This window comes from Rhinolophus sinicus, chromosome 3, assembly GCF_057876585.1.
Source record: "Rhinolophus sinicus isolate RSI-liver-muscle chromosome 3, RSI-T2T, whole genome shotgun sequence".
Lineage (NCBI taxonomy): Eukaryota > Metazoa > Chordata > Mammalia > Chiroptera > Rhinolophidae > Rhinolophus > Rhinolophus sinicus.
In genome coordinates, this window is record NC_142503.1 from 189,069,324 (window position 1) to 189,089,405 (window position 20,082).

Genomic DNA, 20,082 nt, shown 5'->3' on the forward strand with positions numbered 1-20,082 from the left:
TGCCAGATGCACGTGCCATCCCTAATAAGTGTGTGCTGAACAGATGAAGGGAACCATTGGATACCTGCAATCTTAATTTCAGAAATCTTACTTTAACCGTCCTTCTATTTCTCCTAAACTTGCCTGTTGTTGGAAACTGGTCCATTGACTCCTCCTTGTCAACTCCTAACTGAATTTACTTCCTCTTGGTCAGGACTCCCTAGTCAGCAGCTGTATTCCCTGACCTTCCGTGGCCTTCGGTCTCAGAAAGATGTGCTCGTCTCTCTGAGGGTTTCCTTCCACCCCCGAGTCAGATGATGACCGTTATGCTTTTGCCGTGCTCATGTAGCTTTAGTCTTTGCCTCTCTTCTGACTTCTCTCCCCTACCTATGAAGTATTCTCCATTCTTGATTTCGCCCTCTCATCTCCCAACATTCCATCCTGCTTTCTACGTAAGGTTATTTTCTTTCAAAATGTTTGGCAGCTGCAGACTATATGTTGTACTTATTCATCAGCTCTTGGCATATTCTTTTTGTTTCCTTTAGTTATTATTTTTATCCATGCTGCACATACAGTTTGAAGCATCAAGTGGTTCTACAAGGTTTATGAATGACTTCTTTTGCTTACCTTCTGTCATGTCTTTTGTTTTGAGAGCCCTTTTATTTCTGTATGTTCCAATCCCCATTTTTTTAAACATACTGGTTTTGTTTCATGTATGCAATACTTCTATTTCTCTGAGGATATTAAAGGTGTAGTTTTAAATATTTTTCTTCCCTCTCCTTGATTTTTCTGTAAGTCATTTGTTTTGATCACTGTCTTTCATGACAGAGGTTTTCCTCAGATGTCTGGGCATACTTGGCTGTCTTCTATTTAAGAATGGGACACTTAAAAAGCTGATGGCTCATTAGTTGGGGATGGGATGGGGGCTTTTGACTTCACATTTGAATGTAGATCTGCAGAGGTGAGTGATTTGTCTCACCTGTCTAGTTTGGGGGCACCTGATGTCCGGGTCTTTAGGCCTTTCCCGTTAGGCTGGTCAGCTTCTCCTAAGAAAGATCTTTCAAGTAGTGAATTGGCTGCCAGGATTCTGGCAGCTAGGTGGGGGTGGGGGGCTAGGGAAGGCACCTCAGCATTAATTACTACCGTGTTTCCCCGAAAATAAGATGTAGCCGGACAATCAGCTCTAATGCATCTTTTGGAGCAAAAACTAACTTAAGACCTGGTCTTATAAATACAATATTATAAATATAAATAAGACCAGGTCGTTTATTAATTTTTGCTCCAAAAGATGCATTAGAGCTGATGGTCCAGCTACGTTTTGTTTTCGGGAACACACAATATTTAATGTTTAACATACTTTTCAGAACAGTGTTTCTTTCAGTGTGGTTGGCGTCCCTTGATCCAAGAGCCCCTGTTTATATCTTTCAAGAGTTTAAAGCTCCACTTTCTCCAAGGGAGAAAAGGGTCAAAGGTTATCAGGAAATATAACTGCTTTAAAATTTTTTAATAGTATACGGTTTATTTTGTTGTAGCACCTTTCTGTCAGAGACTGGTGCTGCATCCATAGGCCTCTCCCACAGTGATCAGTGGGAAGGCGTATCTGCAGTTACTATAGGTGTCTTCAGTATAGAGGTAGGGAGTAGGTGCAGGGAAGGGTCAGGAAGGAAGAGAACACTTCAGAAAGAACTAACTGCGTCTGAAATGGACACTTGAACACACGTCTCTGTTGCCCTGTCTCCCCCCACCCTTCCCAAGGTCCCGTGTGCTGCCTGGGTCTCAGCCTTGGGACAATCTTGGGATCCACATTGGGTTGCTTCATTACTGGTTCAAGACTCAACTTCTGAGCATCTACTAATTTAGTTTTTCACTTCCAAAATGTAGTTGTCTCTCCTTTTACAATTATTTTCTTTGTGAGTTTATGATTTTTTTAAAATGAATTAACTCCTTATTGACTTTTTAGTGGGGTTTCAGGAGGAAACAAAATACATGGGGTCAGCCTGCATTCTTTACCCAGAAGATGTCACTGCACCATCTGTCTGATACTGCTTGACCCAGGCTGCTAACATTAATCTCGTAGAGGTGACCAGTGGCTTGGGCGGATAAAGCTCTGCTTTCAATGCATACATTTCTAAACTGTAGTTTGTGACACTTGAATTCCCGTGTTTTCTTCATTCTCTGATCCTTTGGCTTCCAGGACTTCACTATCCATTCTTCTACTAACTCCTTTTCATTCTCCTTTATCAACTGTTCTCTTCCTCTGCTACCCCTTAAAATGTCAACTTTACCCTGTGTCCTGCCCTCAGCATTTCCATCTCTTCTGTATTCTCTCAAGATGCAAACTCCGGGTAGTAGGACTGCTTTGCCTCAGAACAGTGCAGGGCGGGGAGGAGCGCAGCAGCCCGTGGACTAAATTCTGGACTCCACCTGTGCTAGCCGTGAGACCTCAGTGAACCGTGTAAGGACTTTGAGCTGCAAAGTGGTCATCTCACGTGAGGATGCAATGAGAAGATAGCAGCACTGAATATGTACACTTTATTAAACATTCTTATTTCACCTTCAGTTTCGACTCTTATTTGTCTCCCCCTCCTAATGGTCAAATCTGAATTTTCAACTTCTTCCTAAACATCTGAGAGCCCCACAAAAACTTCAAACTAAATAAATCTAAAATTGAGATTTCTCTTTGCCCCCTTTTAAATCAGCTTTTTCTCTTGTCCTGTTTCCCAAGTCAAGTTTCTTTTCCTCCTGTTCTTACGCCTACATCCGTTTTTACCATCTCGACTGCCCTTGCAGGGGAAGGCAGGTATGTCTCCTTCCTGGGATGGTGGTTGAAATGCCACTGCTGTGAAATGCTAGTGCTGATGGGAGTCTGAAATGTGTCTTCTTTCCCTTTCAACGTGTGTTAGAATAGGAAAACGGGTGAGAATCTTTTCATGCAGAGCCTCACCATTTCTTCTGGGCAGTAGCCTCGTGACAGATCTGACTCCAGTCCACTCTCAACACTCGCTTTTTCTAAAAACCAATGTAATGTTACTTCCCTACTAAGAAACCTCTCAATTACTAATTCTAGACCAGAATCCAAATTCATGGACACAAGATTCTTTCGGCCTCCGCCTTCTTGCCACTCACCTGCTTAGCTCACCACACGCAACCCTCCAGCCACACCACATTTCTCACTGTGTCTCAAATTCCTTGTGCCTTATGAAAGCCGTTGCCTTTTTCCATGCGGTTTCCTCTGCCTGAAATGTTCTATTCTCCAATTCACTCTCTCCCTCCTAGTTTATTCCTGCTCATGTCTTTTACCTGTTGAAATTGTTCGTTCTCTGTAAGCTTTCCCAGCTGGACTAGGTTGCTTTGTATTCTCCCAACACCTTGTTCATGCCCCTTTTGGGTCACCTGAGGCATACTGTTCTGAAATTGTGTATACACCTATTTTCCTGTGTTTTCTTCTTTGTGTACCTAGCACAGTGCTCTCGGGTGTTCAGTTTTTTTCAGTGAATGAACATGAATGAATATCTAGTGACTTTGGGTCTCTGTTATTTGCCTTTTAACTTTCAGAGAAGTAGAACTCGTTAAGTTTGTTGATTGCATATTGATAAGTCAGCCATCTCCGTTTAGGTCTTGGTATATTTTATAAAGTAGTTGGGCCTAAGACGCATATTGCAGATGATGTGAGCTTGTGGTTATTTGTGTTGAAGGTCAGTGTTTTCCATGCTATATATTTTTAAATGCCCATTCATCTTAAAATTCCCCCTCAAAGTAGTCTTTTATCTATACCTATGCAGAAATTATGACACTTGAATTCTTTTCACCAGGATGTGTTTATTTCTGTAAATGGTACTGTCCAAAATGAACAAAACAGATTTTAGGAAGATTTTAAAAACAATCTTTGTGTTACAATCCTAGGGAACATTAGGACCCTTTATTCTCCATATTTTTAGAAAATATTGTAATTAAGCTGATATTGTTAGGATCCCCTTAGATGCCTCACATACCGTAAGAACCTTTCTATACCGTAGGCAAGGAGTGTTCATTAGAATCTCTTGGTAATGTACTGGATGAGGAAAGAATACGTTGAAAAGGTGTTTGGCGGAGTATTGCAGTCCTGTTGCTTAGTAGAACCGTGATGATGTTCCTTTGAAAATAATTACAGCTATATAAAAGTTTGACATTCTTCTCACATGTGTGATGTTGGGAATGCAAGGTATATTCAAAAGTAAACGTTTGTGGCCAATTTTTTTGGCTCAGATTACTATGACATGGAATCCATGGTCCATGCAGACACAAGATCATTTATTCTGAAGAAGCCAAAGCTGTCTGAGGAAATAGTAGTGACACCAAACCAAGAGTCGGGGATGAAGACTGCAGATACCCTTCGGGTACTTTCAGGACACCTTATGCAGACACGGTAGATGGTTTCTTTTTCTTATGTAGCTAACTTGTGTTGATTAGCTAGTACAGATTAATCGTTAGTTCCCAGCTTCCCTCCTCCCCATCCTAGCCCTCAGTGTAGAGTGGTTTTATTGATTCAGTAGTTAGGCCCTGTGTAGTAAGCCAAATTCCGTTTTCAAAAATTCCAGTTCATCTTCCTTGTTCAGAAATCCATTATCCTACGAATAAGTCAATGCGTGATGTAGCTCTGTTATGCGTATCCAGGAAATGAAAATTTAAAAGCCAGGTGATCAAAATCAGGAAATCTCTCCAGAGAGAGTTAGCCAGTTGGGTTGGGGTGATTCTTCCCTTAGAAAATTGACTAAATGTTCTAACAAACATACAGATAATAAAATTAGTGTAAATATATTATTAGGTTGGTGCAACAGTAATTGCGGTTTAAAAGGTTAAAAATAAATGCAAAAACTGCAATTACTTTTGCACCAACCTAATAGAACTGCTGGCAATTGTGTTCTGAGCATAGATGCTGGCTTTTCAGTGCATTTCCGTGTGACCCTCTGGGGATCAAATGGACGGTGGGGTGGTCAGGGTTGAGGAGAGATTGTCCTTAGTGCAGCCTGGACAGTCGCTAGTGATGAAGCAGCAGTGATTGGCCAGAGCCACTGTGTGGTAGCAGGATTCCACTAATGCTGCACCTGGGAATCCTACAAAGCCTTTTTTATGGAAGAAACCTCAGGGCAAGTAAGGGAGAGAGAGAGTTCTGCTGAAGAGCACTTTAGGAGGCTCAGCTTTTTGTGTTTGTTTCCCTAATTCTATGGTATTTTCTATCTATCTGGCAGAGATCTTGTACAACCAGATAAACCTGCAAGTCCCAAGTTTATAGTGACGCTGGATGGTGTTCCCAGCCCCCCAGGATACATGTCAGATCAAGAGGAGGACATGTGCTTTGAAGGAATGAAACCTGTAAACCAAACTGCAGCCTCAAACAAGGGACTCAAAGGTCTCCTCCACCCACAGCAGTTGCAGTTGATGAGCAGGCAGCTTGATGACCCAGATGGTAGCTTTTCAAACGGTGTGTTGAGAGCTCAGATTTTCCCTTTCAGGGTGCGCCATTGTGAAGGGAACCTTTGACATGTTTCTCTACCTGGAATGAATGTTGGTTGGAGGCTTTGCTTGTATTTGTTATTCAGTAGTGGCCTTTTTTTCTTTTCTCAGGCAAAACAACCAGTTAAATTTGAGAATGTTTCTTGTATGTTGTGTAGGTTGGCTGTTATTCTAGTGCTAAAATGGTGTTCAGCCATGGAAGCCAAAAAATACCTCTTAATTATGCATATTAAAGGACGAACCATCATTCTCGATTTCTGTTTACCTTTTCTTTGTTTTTAAAGAAACTATACTTGTTGCTTTTCCCTTGTACCAGCAGTAGTCTCTCTTGTAATTAATTTGACAGAAAAATGAATTTGGATTTTGATGCTATTTCTACCTCAATGAAATTCCCTTGAAAAGAATTTCTCATCTAATCTATCAGAATACTTCCTGGAAGTTTAAAAAAGATGCTATGTTTAAATTAGTATTGAAGCATATTGTATTTAGAAGTCAGATCAACTCAGTTCAGATCACTGTGCTTTGGGCAGATGACACTTTCTCTCGCCGTTTCTTCTCTCATGACACCAGTGGCGGTGCAGCTACTCAACGTTCTCGTGCATGACAGCGTCATCTTGCTCATACCATTGAAAATTTTTAGAAACACCTTCATTGGCAGGAAACACAATTACTGAATCTTAAAAATGATCAGCATCAAAGAAAAAAGTGGGTTTTGAAAGTTTTCTAAAGTAATCCTCTTGGCAGAGATAGGAAAGTGTATTAAATACCTTTTTCAGTAGCTAAAAATATAGTAGCCCTTAGGGGGCGATCACAGACGAGTGAGGAGATACTGCTGTTACCTTGAACTGGATGCTTTTTCTGCTGAATCAGTAACGTAGTGTTACGGTTTTAGTTGGTGGAGTTGAAAATTTGACCCTATTGAAAGGAAGAAAAAAATTTTAATGGTAATAAAGGTGGTAAGAACTGCAATAGTCAGCCAATGCAGATTTCTTGACCTTGTATATTTTGTTTAAAATAAGAGAAAATTTTACTATTTTGGTTTTCAATTTGGTAGCTTAGTTGATATGTTAGGGTCTAGTTTTATTTACCTGTAGCTGTCCATGTTAGATTCTGTTGGTATATATGTCACAGCAGTGACACTCCAAATAACATGTTAGTAAAGCTTCTTGCCTTGGCCCTTATGGAGACGCTGTGGTGAGTGGGGAGCCTTCTACCATTGCTTTGATCTGGGACTCGCAGTGCCTCACTGCCGCTCAAGGTGAGGCTTTGTAGTGGAGTGGAGTGAGGGGGAGAGACTCCTGCAGAACAGTCACAAGGGGCTGTGGTCGGTCTGCTCTCCCCTCCAGGTCTGAAACTTTGTAATTGCTTTTGGTGGCTTTTTGTCCTGTGTTTTAAGGATGCTACCAACAGCAGCAACTGTTTAAGCCACCCGCGCTGGCTATTATGTGCCGGTGCAGATTTTATAGCTTGCAGTAAAGTGAATTTGCCTCTTAAGATGTAAACAGGAAAAGTGTTAACAGCTTATTGAGGTAAATGTTAGGGAAAACCAGAGTCATGACCTTTGTACATGTGACTTACATTTCTTTCAGAAAGGGAAAGTTTCCTTGTAAAGTATTTAACTTCTTTCATATTGCTTGTGAGTATCTACTACTTTTCACCATTTTCCTGCTAGCCAGCTCTTGAGTATTGATTGTTAGGAGTTCTTCCATTTGGCCTGGGTCTCACGTATATTCCATAGTCTAAAGTATGTGGTTTAGAAGGAAGGTAAGACATATTTTCTCTGCAGTATAACGCAGAAACCATTTATATTTGGGGAAAAGTCTGGCCCTACCAGATTTAATTTGAGACTAAGGATACTTTTTATCCTGGAGCTAAATAATGACTTCCTGACTTTTTAAAGCAGCATGGAGTATTTCCCTGTCAGGCATAGTCATAATAGTTCTCTGATGATCTCCTATCTGGGCTTCGGGACTGGATTTGTGTGCCTTGTTCTCTTGTAATGAAAACTGAGGTTGGGTCACTGGAACAATAAGTACTGAACACTAGCTGCTGCATTGTTAGGTTTTGCATTCTTGTTTCCATGTAATCATAAAGCTCTTAAGGAAGACATTTTTCTCTTTGTATAAGGGAGGAGACTGAAGTTCAGACATGTTAGATAACACTTGCCCAAAATGTCTAGCTCACTCTGCTAGGATGTTAAAGACCCACACTTGAACGGCCTCACCTTGGGTAAACGGTCTAGAGGGATGTAGCTGAAGGGGTATCTGCTTCCATATGCATGAATATGAACACTACTAGGTAATTAATACCGTGATGCCCTTCTGAGGGGGCTAGTGTGTCTTGGGTCAGAAGTTGGCAGCTCATTATGGACATCAGGTGTAATTGTATTTGATTTATTCTTTGTTTTAAATTTGAATTATAACAGTTGCCAGCATTTAGAATTTAGATGTCATATAAAAAGGTTTTTGGCTTTCTGAATTAGGAGACAGTCTGGCAACACAACCCGGGTACCACTTGCCGAGGCCATAGTAATTGACCTTGTGATTGGACACGGCTGGTGGGTGGGGTGGCAGTGAGCCCCCGTGGGTGGCACATGCGCTTGCTCTCCCGTTGCTTGTCCCCACCCATTTGCTCCGCCGAGATTTCCTGCCATTGGTTCTCTTCCAGCCAGCCAGGCTCACTGTTAGGTGATCTGCCGGACCCCTTGTGGCCCATTCAGGCAGAAATCTTTGCTTTGGAGACATGGATGGGAGTGTGCATACATCATGAGTGGGAACACTTGTGTTTGGACCCCTCATAATCTTTCCTGAATGAGAATTAGGTCACTTCTTTATCAGCTTGTGTTTTCAGTTTCCATTTTCTTGGCTCCCCACTTGACATTCTTCCCTCTCTTTAATTCAGCTCTGAAATAATTTTGAGAATTGGAATTTTTCATGAGTACTTTGGCTCTAGTGGCAGCATCACTGTCCACTTTACTTTTCACAATGAGAACTGCAGTGTACTTCCTGGTAATCTCTTACAGGGTCCCTTTAACAGCGTTGATCACATTATTTGGACTCATTTATTTCATATGACTATAGACATAGAAAACTAGAAGATTTAAAGACCGGGTTGTGAGGGAAACTTGAAAGATGCCATGTACTGAATTGATCATAATTAATGAGATGCTTTTAATTCCTCTCCCTTTGTAGCTGAGATGAGTGACCTGAGTGGAGCACAAAAACCGGAAAAACTTTTGGAGCGCTGCAAGTACTGGCCTGCCTGTAAAAATGGGGACGAGTGTGCTTACCATCATCCTGTTTCACCTTGCAAGTGAGTAGCGGCAAACCAATTCTGGTTTTCGGGTTAATTTCCATACCCAATAGCTTCTTCTGTTTTATGGTAAGTTTGAGTTTTGTAACTCAGTGCGGTGAAACTTACCCTGGCCGTCCCTGAATAGCGTCTTCGTGTGTGTGTTGAGTGGGGAGATGGGAGGCTTTCTTTGTGTCAGACCTATGAGATACTGACATTTCTGGGTTTCCTTGAGGATTCTGTACATTTAAGGAGATGAGTATGTAACTGCCCCCGTTTGTATGCAGTGTGTTCATACACACGTACGTTTTTAAGGCATTGGGGAAAATTAGTTACAGGTAATGAGGAAACTTTGGACTTGGGTAATTTTTCCTTGCTGGCTGGTTCAAAGGAATGAACTTTAGGAGATGGCTTTTAGTTTAGTTTTGTGGTTGTTTTTTTTTGTTGTTGTTCTATAGATGGACTCTCCATGTTTTAACTTTAGGAAATTTTGATGTGAGAATAATAAGGAAGTATACATCGGGAGATCACGGATGATTCGCTTCTTTCCATAGCACAGTGCCTTGCATGTATATTATGCTCACTATAGTCAGTTCACTTCGTGAACTATACAGACCTGAATGATAGAGGAAGTGGTGTGAGGCTTCGTATCACAAAACATCCTTTCATGTGGCTTGACTTGAGCTGAAAATCTGTCAGTACCCCAGGCTTTGGAATAGACAGTTGTGTCCATTTTGATATCTAGCTCATTTAAAAATGGAGTTTCCTTTGTTTTCTATTATTTCTGTGTTTCTCAAAAACAAATAGTTATGCAATATGAATATCAGGAGCCTCTCTACAAAAAACTAATAATGCATTGAGAAGATTAAATGTGAATAATATGCTTTTTTTTGTTTTATAGAGCTTTCCCCAGTTGTAAATTTGCTGAAAAATGTTTGTTTATTCATCCAAATTGTAAATACGATGCAAAATGTACTAAGCCAGATTGTCCCTTCACTCATATGAGTAGAAGAATTCCAGTACTGCCTCCAAAACCAGGTTGGTGACTTTGTACACTACTACCTTTGGATAAAAAGAAAGAAAAATGACATTTTGTGACTATAAAGTGAATTTTAAAAAGTTTCAAAATTGCGCCAGAATCACTTAATGTAACCAGTCTTTAAAGATACTACTTGAGTATTATGTTGACTAATGAATACATCTCACTGTATTTTGACTTAAAATGGTTCCCATAAAAATAGAATGCATTAAAAATTATTTTGCTGAATAAATTTGTTCAATATGTGCCCTTATTTTCTCAGCAGTTACAACACCAGCAACACCTTCTAGTAGTCAGCTCTGCCGTTACTTCCCTGCTTGTAAGAAAATGGAGTGTCCCTTCTATCATCCAAAAGTAAGAACTTGCATTTCCCAAAAAAATTAATTTAATGGTAACTTCTCAGTTGTGAGACCTGGAAGATCAGTAGCAAATTGAATGTTGTTGTGTCTCCTGCCCTCCCGCCCCTTTTTTGTTGACCTTAATAGTCTTTAAGACCTTTAAGTTATTGCTTAGTTTTCACTGAGTTCCGTTTGGCTCTTCAGGCCCTGTGGTGTGCAACTATTGAACGTTAGTCTCCTGTCTCTCAGGAGAGTAGAGCTCACCTTTGCAAGTCAGTTTCCACTCTGCCCCTGAGCGTGTGTTTTTTGGGTTTCTTTGTCCTACCTCAATGCCAGAACTGAGATGAAATCCAGTCGTACTGCTTAATACCATCTGAACGTGTACTGACGGTTTTCACTACCTGTGTCCTAACAGTTGGTGGAGGGACCTCCTGCTGTTGAGTTGCTCAGAGGGAGTGATCTCTGAAATAGCAGCCTGAAGACCATGCGAGAGGCCTTCACTTCCCCCACTGGCAGCTGGGCACGGATTAGGGTGCCCAGTAAGGAAGGGATGTCAGGCAGGACGTGCAGGGCAATCATTACATTGATTATCATGTGCTACGGTTCCGTTGGAAATTTGACTTGCTCTTTGACTAGGATTTTGTGTGTGGAGGGCTGCTCTTTTTTCAGGGTTTCAGCCCCATTAACATTAGGGTTGGCTGGTTATTGTCATCTCAACTTGCTTTGTTTTTATTGTATAGCTTTGCAGAAGTTAAAACTCTGTTACCTCTTTAGCACTGTAGATTTAACACTCAGTGTACCAGGCCTGACTGCACGTTTTATCATCCCACCATCACCGTGCCGCCACGACATGCCTTGAAATGGATTCGGCCTCAAACCAGGTAAAGGTTAAATTAGTTTTGCTAATGCCGTTTCAAATACTTTCCTAATATGTAATTTCTTAAATTTATAAGCACACAAATTTGGAATAAACTATCACTTTGATTTTTCTCTACTGTTTAATTTTACCAAGGTCCTCTGGAAGAATAATTTAGTACATAAACCAAATTGGTTTTATCCAGCAGTTGCTTATTTACCTAGATGATCTCCACATCAGATTTCTTTTATAACTTGTGAACATATACTAAGGCTTTCGAGAGTTACACTGTTTACAAATCTCACATCAGTTTTTTTAGACAATAGTAATCGTAAAACATTGAAAGAAGTTTCAAAATATTTTAGTGTGGCCTATAAATTTAAATACATGTTATCTTTTATGTCCCTCATACAATTCTTTCAAAATCCGATCTTTATATCATACTCTGTAGAACAAATATTGTCTGAAAATACTCAACATCTTAGCTGAGGTATATGCTATATATGGACAAAAAGCAGTTAATTAAAAACATTTTGGGTTTTGTTTATTCAGTGAATGACACCTAGTCCTACCTGGCAGAAGATCGTGAGGTTTGATGCAAGTTTCCATCCACTGCTGAAAGAGATTCTCCAGAATTTGTCAAATCTTTGAAACTTGGAATATATTGCTTTCATAATATGAAGTTTATTGCCTATCTGAAGTGTCTAATTTTTCAAATTTGGAAGCTTATTTAAGTGGTTTTAACATTGGATGTTTTTTGGTTTGCTTTGTTTTGACTATGGAAAGATAGTTTAAGGAAAAGCTAAATTCTATTAAAATATTTGCGGCGTGTTTGTACACTGCTGTTTCCAGTATCAGCGTTTACAACGTGGTGATACCAGTAAGCCATTGTGGGACTATGGCGTTGCTGTGTGTGCACAGAGAATAGAGTGAGGGAAGTGTCCTTATTCCAGAAGTTGAATGGCTGCCTTCACTTCTTCCAAGGATTATATAATGTTCATAATCCACTAAAAACAGGAGTGGCCAAAAGTGCTGAGATGGCTTAAAATAGTCAATCTTTTTAATTTTAAGTGAATTTAATTTGAAAAGTGTGACACAGCCTTCTCAGGTTGTGTGCTGCTTTGGTAAATAGTCCTTTGCCTTCTGGGTAAGGATGAGGTGGGTGTGTAGGGTGAAAACAGCAGGAATGGCAAAAAAAAAAAAAAAAAAAAAAAGAACAAGTCCTTAAAATGCTTTCATTTTACTATTAACATACTTTTAAAATAAATCTTTGGGAGAACTACATTATCACAAAATTATACAAAATTTTTACAAGTCTGTATACACATAAGGTATCAGAACAGAATTTCAACTCACAAGATTATAGCTACCCATCTACTTCCATTCTGAAAAACAACATTCTCAACTCCACAGAAAATACAGATACTGAAGATATTTTTTTAAATGTAAAAGTTAGATTTCAATAGTATATTGTAAATGACAGACTATATAATTACAGAGATCAGATGGGTAAATTGCAAAATAGGACTAAACTTTTGGGCTACTGAATTAAAATATAAAATTTTGTGTGTATGATTTTTAAAATTGTTAAGGCAGAAAGTGTTAAATGCTTTAGAATTAACAAACGGATCACTGATTTTAAAGTAGTTTTTTAGAAAGTAAAGCTAAAAAGTTGGTTAGAAAAAACGAATTAATGCAGAAGGGATAATAATGATTCAGATGTTCTCAGGACCAACTTAAGAAAAAAAAGTTCATTGACTTCTTTAGTCACATACCCAAGAGATAATAAAATCACAGCTGTAAAACTCCATGTTCAAGAGCTTAAAACCAGCAGGCAGTCTGTTCGGTGGCCACTGCTTTTCCATTGGGAGAAGACAGAATTAACCAGTTATTAAACCATTTTGTAAGTTGCACGTTGCTGTGCTGATTCCAAAGTAAAGACTTGAAACAGAGGAAAGACAAAGGAGCATAAAAGCGATCATGTAGTTAGGCTTGAATGAAACGACAGTTCTTCCACTTCATTCTAAAAAGTATATTCCATTGACTTTACGGCATTTGTTCATTCCAGTGTTACTTGAGCTGCTTTACATCTCTGCAGAAAAAATTTGTTTTAAATTATATATCCAGAAATTTAAATAGACTTTTAGTATCATTTATAATTGGTATATAGTTGCATTCTCATAATTCCACTATAAAGAACATAAATGGGGAAACAGGCTTGATTGGTTTAGTTTGGCCATTTTACAAGGTAATACTATGCTAAAATTGGATTTTTTATGGTATTTAGTAGACATTGCCTGGATTCATATTTAAGAGTTTAATCTTTCAGTTGCTATGGTTTATGGGCAAGCTGAGGTTGACTTTAAAACATTTGTTGGATAACTTGGTCTAAAATGAACCACCATCAAAAAGGATCACAAAAAAGGAAAGGAACGAGTATGGCTAGTGTAAGCGGTGAGTGTGCTTCGGCATGCATTTATATACAGAAACGGGACTGACATGCCAGGAGAAGTCTCAGGCTACAAATTCAGGAGCTTAGTCAAATACTGTACACACACATAATTCCTCAGGTTAAAAGAAGACACACGCAGGATAGGTAGGATCTCCACGCCTGTCACGGAATTCTCTTTCCCTTAGTTGATGGCTGGTAAAAGCAAAACAAAGGGGGCTGTGGGATGACTACTTAAAATCAACATGACTTTTAGTGGTGAAACTGACAACAGTGAATAAGGCTGGCTTCTCATGGCCACTTGGAAGAACAGAAATGCAATGGAAGCAATCTTATCCCATATAGTTTACTTGCTTAACGTTACAGTTAGAGCTTCTACCTGCACTCTAATGGAAATGGAACTTCTCTTTAGCCCAAAGCTGGCAAACCTGACTCAGAAGGAAAATTTGAAACTGCAAATCTCAAAATTGAAGGAAGAGAGTGGTTCAGGGAAATTTTTTCCCTTTAATTTACCGACTGTCCCTTTGTATATGAATAAAAATGTAGCATTAGTGTATTCTAAAATTTGGCTTTATTTAGGAGAATATTTTGATGTAATGAAAGAATATGATCTTATTTTTCAAGCTTCTATGAACACCTGGATCAGTCATTCAGACACAGCCACTCAGACCTTTAAAACTGACCAGCTCCATCACTGGTTAGGCTTTCTGTGCTATAATTCAGCCATTTCTGTTTTTAGTATTTACAAGTTGTTAGACATAGAAAACTGAGATTTCCAGAAACCTAAAGGAGTCTATTATGCTACAAAGATAACACATTAAAATAAAAATTCATAGGACCAATAGAGCATCTTAAACTTCTTCATACTTAGAAAAATATATTTTTAAATATCAGTCTACATAATTTCCAATCTTCAGGAAACTACAGATAGGCTAAAGAGCAAATTCCTGAATGGCAAGTACTGATCTTTGGCAGCATTTAATGTGAATAGGAATAAAGATCTAAGAGTTCAGCCCCAAGCCACCAAAAAGGAATTTTAATAGACAAGTTTTGTATACAAGTGAGTGAACTTGTATGCATTCCTTTTGGAAATCTGCCTATGGGGTGGATACTCGTACATCTAACTAAAATTTTCCAATTAAAAAAAAAAGCTGTAAAAGAGTTAACTGTACTTTGTAAAGAGTTAAGAGTTAACTGTACTTTGTAAATGTGATTTTAATGCTTTAGTTTATATGTTAAACAAAATGTTTCTATTAGACTACATCTTTAAATATTCAATATTCCCTCCAAGTTAAATACTATTGCTATCTAAAACCTTAAAAATCTGTATGTACACCATTGGAAATTATTCTTCTTCATAGTGTTTCATTAATGAGGCTATATTTTAATTTTTTAATTCTAGACATGACTTCTGAACATAGATTGATAGCTCAAAAATGAAAATGTAGCAATCATGTACTACTAACTTTGGATTTGTTCTTGAACTTTAAACTGCCAGGAGGAAAAAGTCCTGTATAAAAAGGACTTTTATTAATGCTTAAGAAGTATTACATCCTCCAGTGAAACCTCTTTCCTTAATGAAAATGTTTGCCTTTCAAAAACTGATCCTTTAGGGTAATGGTGTGCTTCCTTTCCTTATGTAGACACAAGGATAAACTATTTCATTAAACAGTGAACATTGCAAATAAAATATAAATTCCAAAAAGAAAAAAGTTTTGTTAAAAAATGAAAATTATCCAAGTTCGGTTTTTAAAGTTTTGGTTTGTTTTTTGAGGAGTGCTGTCCCCCTAAACCCTAGCCAGCACTTACGCCAAATATGCACACTCCCCAAAAGTAGGGATTAGCTTTCACCATCGAGTATTTATTCAGTCCTTTCTTGAAATGTAATTATCTGGCAGTGTATGGATTATGACAGTTACCAGTGCATATAGTATTATAATAAATATTTTGAATTTATCAATCTTCTATTTTGATGATTCTAGGCATATATCCCTGTTACAGTCTTAAATTAGCACCACTTGACCATGCAGGATTTGGTTCGGTTTTTTCCCCCCTCTTCTGTTAATTCTGGTTTCTCAAGGCTGTTAATTTATAGTCTTCTCGGCGTCCATATCTTTCAGTGAAGCATATGTACACATTTCCAGACAAATAAACTGCAATCAGAGGGGAAATTGCAGTGAGTTGATTATATTTCTAGATTTTCAGAACAGTTTAATGTTTTCAATTGAGCTTTCAAATCATACATACGGATATAAAATTTTCCCTCGTTAACTTCTTTTATTCTGTATTTACATAGTACGTGACTCCAGGAGCTAACTGGTTATGCTACCTTATACTGCTTACTTCGTCCGTAAACTGAAGTTGTGGACGTGCTATTAAAGCTCTTAGGAACTAGTACAGACTGTCTGCTCTTCCTGGGCTGAGAAAGTTACCCACCTGCAGTCATCACCTCCAGCACTAACAACATGTCGATCACCACTGGTAAATCGAATATTTGTCACATGGGGTGAATGACCCACAAACCTTTTGTGCTTCGCCTATAAAACAAAAATAAAGCTCAGGGTGTGTAAAGCATACAAAAATCAAAGGTTCCTATCAGGAACCATAATCTCCCATCACCAGGGTTGTGGAGAGAAGAAGCAGTTAGGACCACAGCCAGTGGTTAAGTGCTTTTTCAGATTTAGTAATCGATCTGCACGTAACGCAAACCAGATTATTTGGGCAGTCATATGTCTCCAGGTACTCTGAACATTTTCCTCTGAGGAAAAGCATTTGAAACTTGGTAATAGATTGATTAAAGGTTTGATAAAAGACTAATCACAGCTTTATCAGAATAGTTTGCAAAGATGGTGTTACTTCGGGGCAGGGGGATATAATTTCTAACAGCTGTTATTTCAGAGTAATGGATTTAGGAAGTTCGGAAAAAATTTTAGGAACACGAAGTATTTTCAAAGCAAGAGAAAACACATTTTAGCTCTTATATGGGAAAAAGTACTAATGATCAGACATCTAAATTAAGAGTATAATTATATAAAATACTAAAACACCAAACACAAACTTACAAATTTTTCAGGACATGGAAAGTCAAATAATTTAACCATGCCAAAGTCATCTCCTGTTACAAGGCTGAGTCCTGAATGAGATACGCAGGCACAGTTGACATCAGCTTTCTCAGCATGTCTGGACCAAATTCCCACAACTTCATCTCCTAGAATACTAGAGGGAAGGAATGAAAGAAAATACACCATAGCAAAGACCGATTAATTACCAACAACTTTTTCAGTATGGTAAATCTAAGTACCTAATTGTATTATTTAAAATATAGGAAGCAAATTGTGATAAGGCAAGTTATCTGGAGTCCTGAGTTTACCTGGGATGTTAACCCACCTCCCCTAAAGGAAATTTTATAATTTTAAAGCTTTATAGATTAAATAACCTTTTAAAAATAATACTTTATGAGAGCTGATAGAACTATTTGTAAAATAAAAAGTGATGCATATGCTATAGGAATTTGATGGCAGTTTTTAATGAATAAAAATCTGGATGCTCATGGTTACTTGCTATATATATACATCCAGCAAATTTGAACAAATTTATAAAGTCTCGTGTCTAACAGCTGCAAGACAGTGTTCCTTTAAGGTAGAGAAATACAATTGCCTAACAGCACCCAATACATGTTTTCATTGTCTGTTATTAAACCTACTATGTTAAAATATCAGAACATCTTTAAAGTCATAACTTTGATTTCTTTAAAAGATCTGAAAAAGCATGGAAATAGGTTGGTGCAAAGTAACTGTGGTTTAAAAGGTTAAAAATAACTGCAAAAACTGCAATTACTTTTGCACCAACCTAATATATTCAACCAAAAGGGGTCCGAGCGGGAGCATATCGTTCTGTTAGGAAGAATTCAAGATACGGTAACAAACTTAAAACTCAGTTACTATTCCCTAGTGGATTGACTAATTATCCAGAAATAGGATCTTCCAGTTTTCCTAACTGACCCTCAGTCTTCCCTTCTGAATGTATGAAATGTTTACCTAGTCCATGTGGCCCAAGTAATTCTGTCAATGGCAGCCTGATCCATAAGATGTCTTCCTGAAGGCACTTCATAGACATGCCGTTTATAGCAACCAGTGGAGACCTTTCATCATATATTAAAATGGGACAAGAATTCCATTATGTGAGAGGCAAAATCCAGAATTTTGCAGTATACTAGCAAAATGCTACTTGATTTACATTTCTAATGCTAAGAACATAAAAGATGATACAAAACCTCTAAGCAAAAATGGAATAAAGGACAATGCCAGAGTTGGTCTGAAGTTCACTCACAGTGTAGGAGCAGAACTACAGTAAACTGGTGTCCGGTGTTGGTTCTGTACCTGGAGGTGTCTGCTGTCTGCAGAGAAGTCCATTTGAATGACAAAGCTTGGGATGTCTTTGCAGTAGCTGATTCTGTTAAGGGTGGGGCCCAGTGACAGGTCATAAAAATCCACTGCATTCTCACTGGAACCCACTGCCAGAAACCGGGAATCTGGACTAAATCTGAGTATGTAACAAAACATGGGAAAGACAGGTTAGGCTGCATGAAATAGTATAAACAAGACCAGTGACTTTCTTTCTAGCTCTCAAAAATAAGTGGACGTGTGATACGGCCTCAACTAGACAGACGCAACTGATCATGAATACTGAGATATTTGTGTGACATGAACCCAAAAGCTTTATATTTCACTTCAGTTTTAAATGGTTCCTGAATTTTCATCTCCTAATTCCTTTAAAAATATCTTAGTTTTTTAAAAGCCACTAACATTAACATAATTACTAAGTTACATAATTCACTAAGATAGGATTCTTTCATCTGGAAAGATCGTGTCTGAAGCAAGGAACACAAACCAGCTTAACTCACCTCAAGTTATCAGATGAAGTGCCATACTGAGACCTGGAAGCAATTATTTTAAAAGACAGTACTATTTGCCTACTGACCACTGGAAACTGTGTGACAATTCAGTCTTGAGAACTAACATGAGCCTTGCTGAGGTAGGGACCTTAGAACACTGGGGAGCTAAGGAAAGCCACATTATTGTTTTATATGCTGAAGTTCTGAAGGAGGTTTCATTTGCGAGAGGGTTTGACTGGTGCAAAGTGCAAGATTTTGATGACCTCGATTCAGTGCTCTATCCTGCTCAGTAAAGGGGAGCCACTGTTTTTTTTTGTCATTTGTTTTAACATTGTTCACGTCTATATAACAGCTTGTCTCATGGAGGAGAGAACACCAAAATAGGTTAGACTCTTGCTATAGCAAGTAGCCACTGTTAAAATAAGCTTGCCTAAGCACTAAAAAATAAAGGTTCAAGAAAAGTTTAATTCATGTTCTGGGGCATAGTAGATGTTTAATGAGTATGAAATAAATGAACTACATGTTCAGTTGAGATTATTAAGTCAGAGATGTTTGGGGTTGTACCTTTAGTTTTCCAGGCTGACAACTTTTGAAGGGCAGATAAAAGATACATTCTCGGCAGGAGGAACATATTATCCAGTGTGACACTTACTCATCAAACATTCCCTGAGTACTTGTTATAAGGCACTGTGGTTGGTGCTCAGTGGATGCATAATTTAGCAAGGAGGAGACATAAGTATACAAACGGCCTTACTTCAGCATACAATTTATGATGTGATGAAACACTATGGACACTAATGACCTTTTTCCAAATGTAAACTGGGTCGTTTAAAAGTATATAGACTAGAAATACGATTCCATTTGTTGACTAACCTGATATCATGGATTGTACATCGTCTATCTCTCTTCTTTCCCCATATTTTTAGAGAGGTCACCAGTAAAATAATAAATTCTCCATTTTTCATTCCAATAGCCACCATGTCCCCTTCAGGGCTGTAACACACAGTGCGAGCAGCATGTCCCAAATTCACTTTGTTTAACATCTTCTGCATAAGAACCAAAAGAGGAACAGAGAACTATATTGAGTAAAAAGTAAACCGATTTCTCTCCCAAATTATCAACATAATTCTGAGAAATTGTAATCTTTTACAAAATTGTACCTACTTTATCAGCAATGTCCCAGAGTCTCACTGTCCCATCTTCTGCAGCAGAAAGGAAAAAGTCTCTGGAAGGATGTGTGGCTAGTCCCCATATGGGTCCATCCACGTGACCGTTAACTAAAATATTACATGCTGCATTTTTTTCTCCAACTTCAATTATTTCAGCATTCTTTGTCCCAACTAGTATCTTGCCCTATAACACAAGTGGGACCAATATATTTCATGTAATACTACAGTTGCTCTTCTTACTGTCAATACATGATAGTGTGATTTATAAGAAATACATATTTGGTCTTCGGGCCCTTTTCTGGGACAAAGCTCCCCAAACCCCTGGAATTTACTAAGTGATGAGAGCCATAAAGGTATCTTTTGTTATGCTAATGAGGTGACAGACTTCCTGTAAGGATGGGGACTGGTTGCCAGGAGACCCAGCTTAGTGACTAGAGTTGCAACTTTTCCTCAGGGACCGGAGAGGGGCTGGAAATTGAAACTATTACCAGTGGCCAATAATTTAAGTAGCCATGATTATGATGAAGGTTCCATAAAAATCCAAAGGATTCCTGGTTGGTGGAGACGTGTGTGT

The 20,082-nt window shown here is 38.5% G+C and overlaps 2 protein-coding genes and 1 non-coding gene across 14 annotated transcripts in view; 1 reads left to right on the top strand and 2 right to left on the bottom strand.

The window, feature by feature from the left end:
- ZC3H14 (zinc finger CCCH-type containing 14) overlaps positions 1–11,678 on the top strand; it is a 36,398-nt gene extending 24,720 nt beyond the window's left edge. The window contains exons 11-17 of one of the 4 annotated variants that reach the window (XM_019744652.3): positions 4,225–4,384; positions 5,208–5,440; positions 8,664–8,784; positions 9,665–9,801; positions 10,068–10,156; positions 10,915–11,021; positions 11,549–11,678. In XM_019744652.3, coding sequence (XP_019600211.2) covers positions 4,225–4,384; positions 5,208–5,440; positions 8,664–8,784; positions 9,665–9,801; positions 10,068–10,156; positions 10,915–11,021; positions 11,549–11,555 — 854 coding nt within the window. In that variant the 3' untranslated portion in view covers positions 11,556–11,678. Of the gene's footprint in view, positions 1–4,224; positions 4,385–5,207; positions 5,441–8,663; positions 8,785–9,664; positions 9,802–10,064; positions 10,157–10,914; positions 11,022–11,548 lie in introns of all 4 variants that reach the window. The other 3 variants (XM_019744642.3, XM_019744671.3, XM_019744661.3) reach the window with 3 other exon arrangements.
- Positions 11,679–12,220: 542 nt separating this feature from the next.
- The window catches only part of EML5 (EMAP like 5), a 145,889-nt gene continuing 138,027 nt past the window's right edge, over positions 12,221–20,082 (bottom strand). For 3 of the 9 annotated variants that reach the window (XM_074327061.2, XM_074327060.2, XM_074327064.2), the window contains 6 exons: positions 19,504–19,692; positions 19,213–19,385; positions 17,825–17,987; positions 17,483–17,586; positions 16,508–16,661; positions 12,221–15,982 (listed from right to left, as the gene is read on the bottom strand). In XM_074327061.2, the coding sequence (XP_074183162.1) occupies positions 15,830–15,982; positions 16,508–16,661; positions 17,483–17,586; positions 17,825–17,987; positions 19,213–19,385; positions 19,504–19,692 (936 nt within the window). In that variant the 3' untranslated portion in view covers positions 12,221–15,829. Of the gene's footprint in view, positions 15,983–16,507; positions 17,587–17,774; positions 17,988–19,212; positions 19,386–19,503; positions 19,693–20,082 lie in introns of those variants that run through there. The other 6 variants (XM_019744585.3, XM_019744571.3, XM_074327062.2 and 3 more) reach the window with 5 other exon arrangements.
- On the bottom strand, positions 18,670–18,771 carry LOC141570918 (small nucleolar RNA SNORA28). Its single transcript, XR_012495360.1, has one exon. It is a non-coding gene; the product is annotated as a small nucleolar RNA SNORA28 (small nucleolar RNA).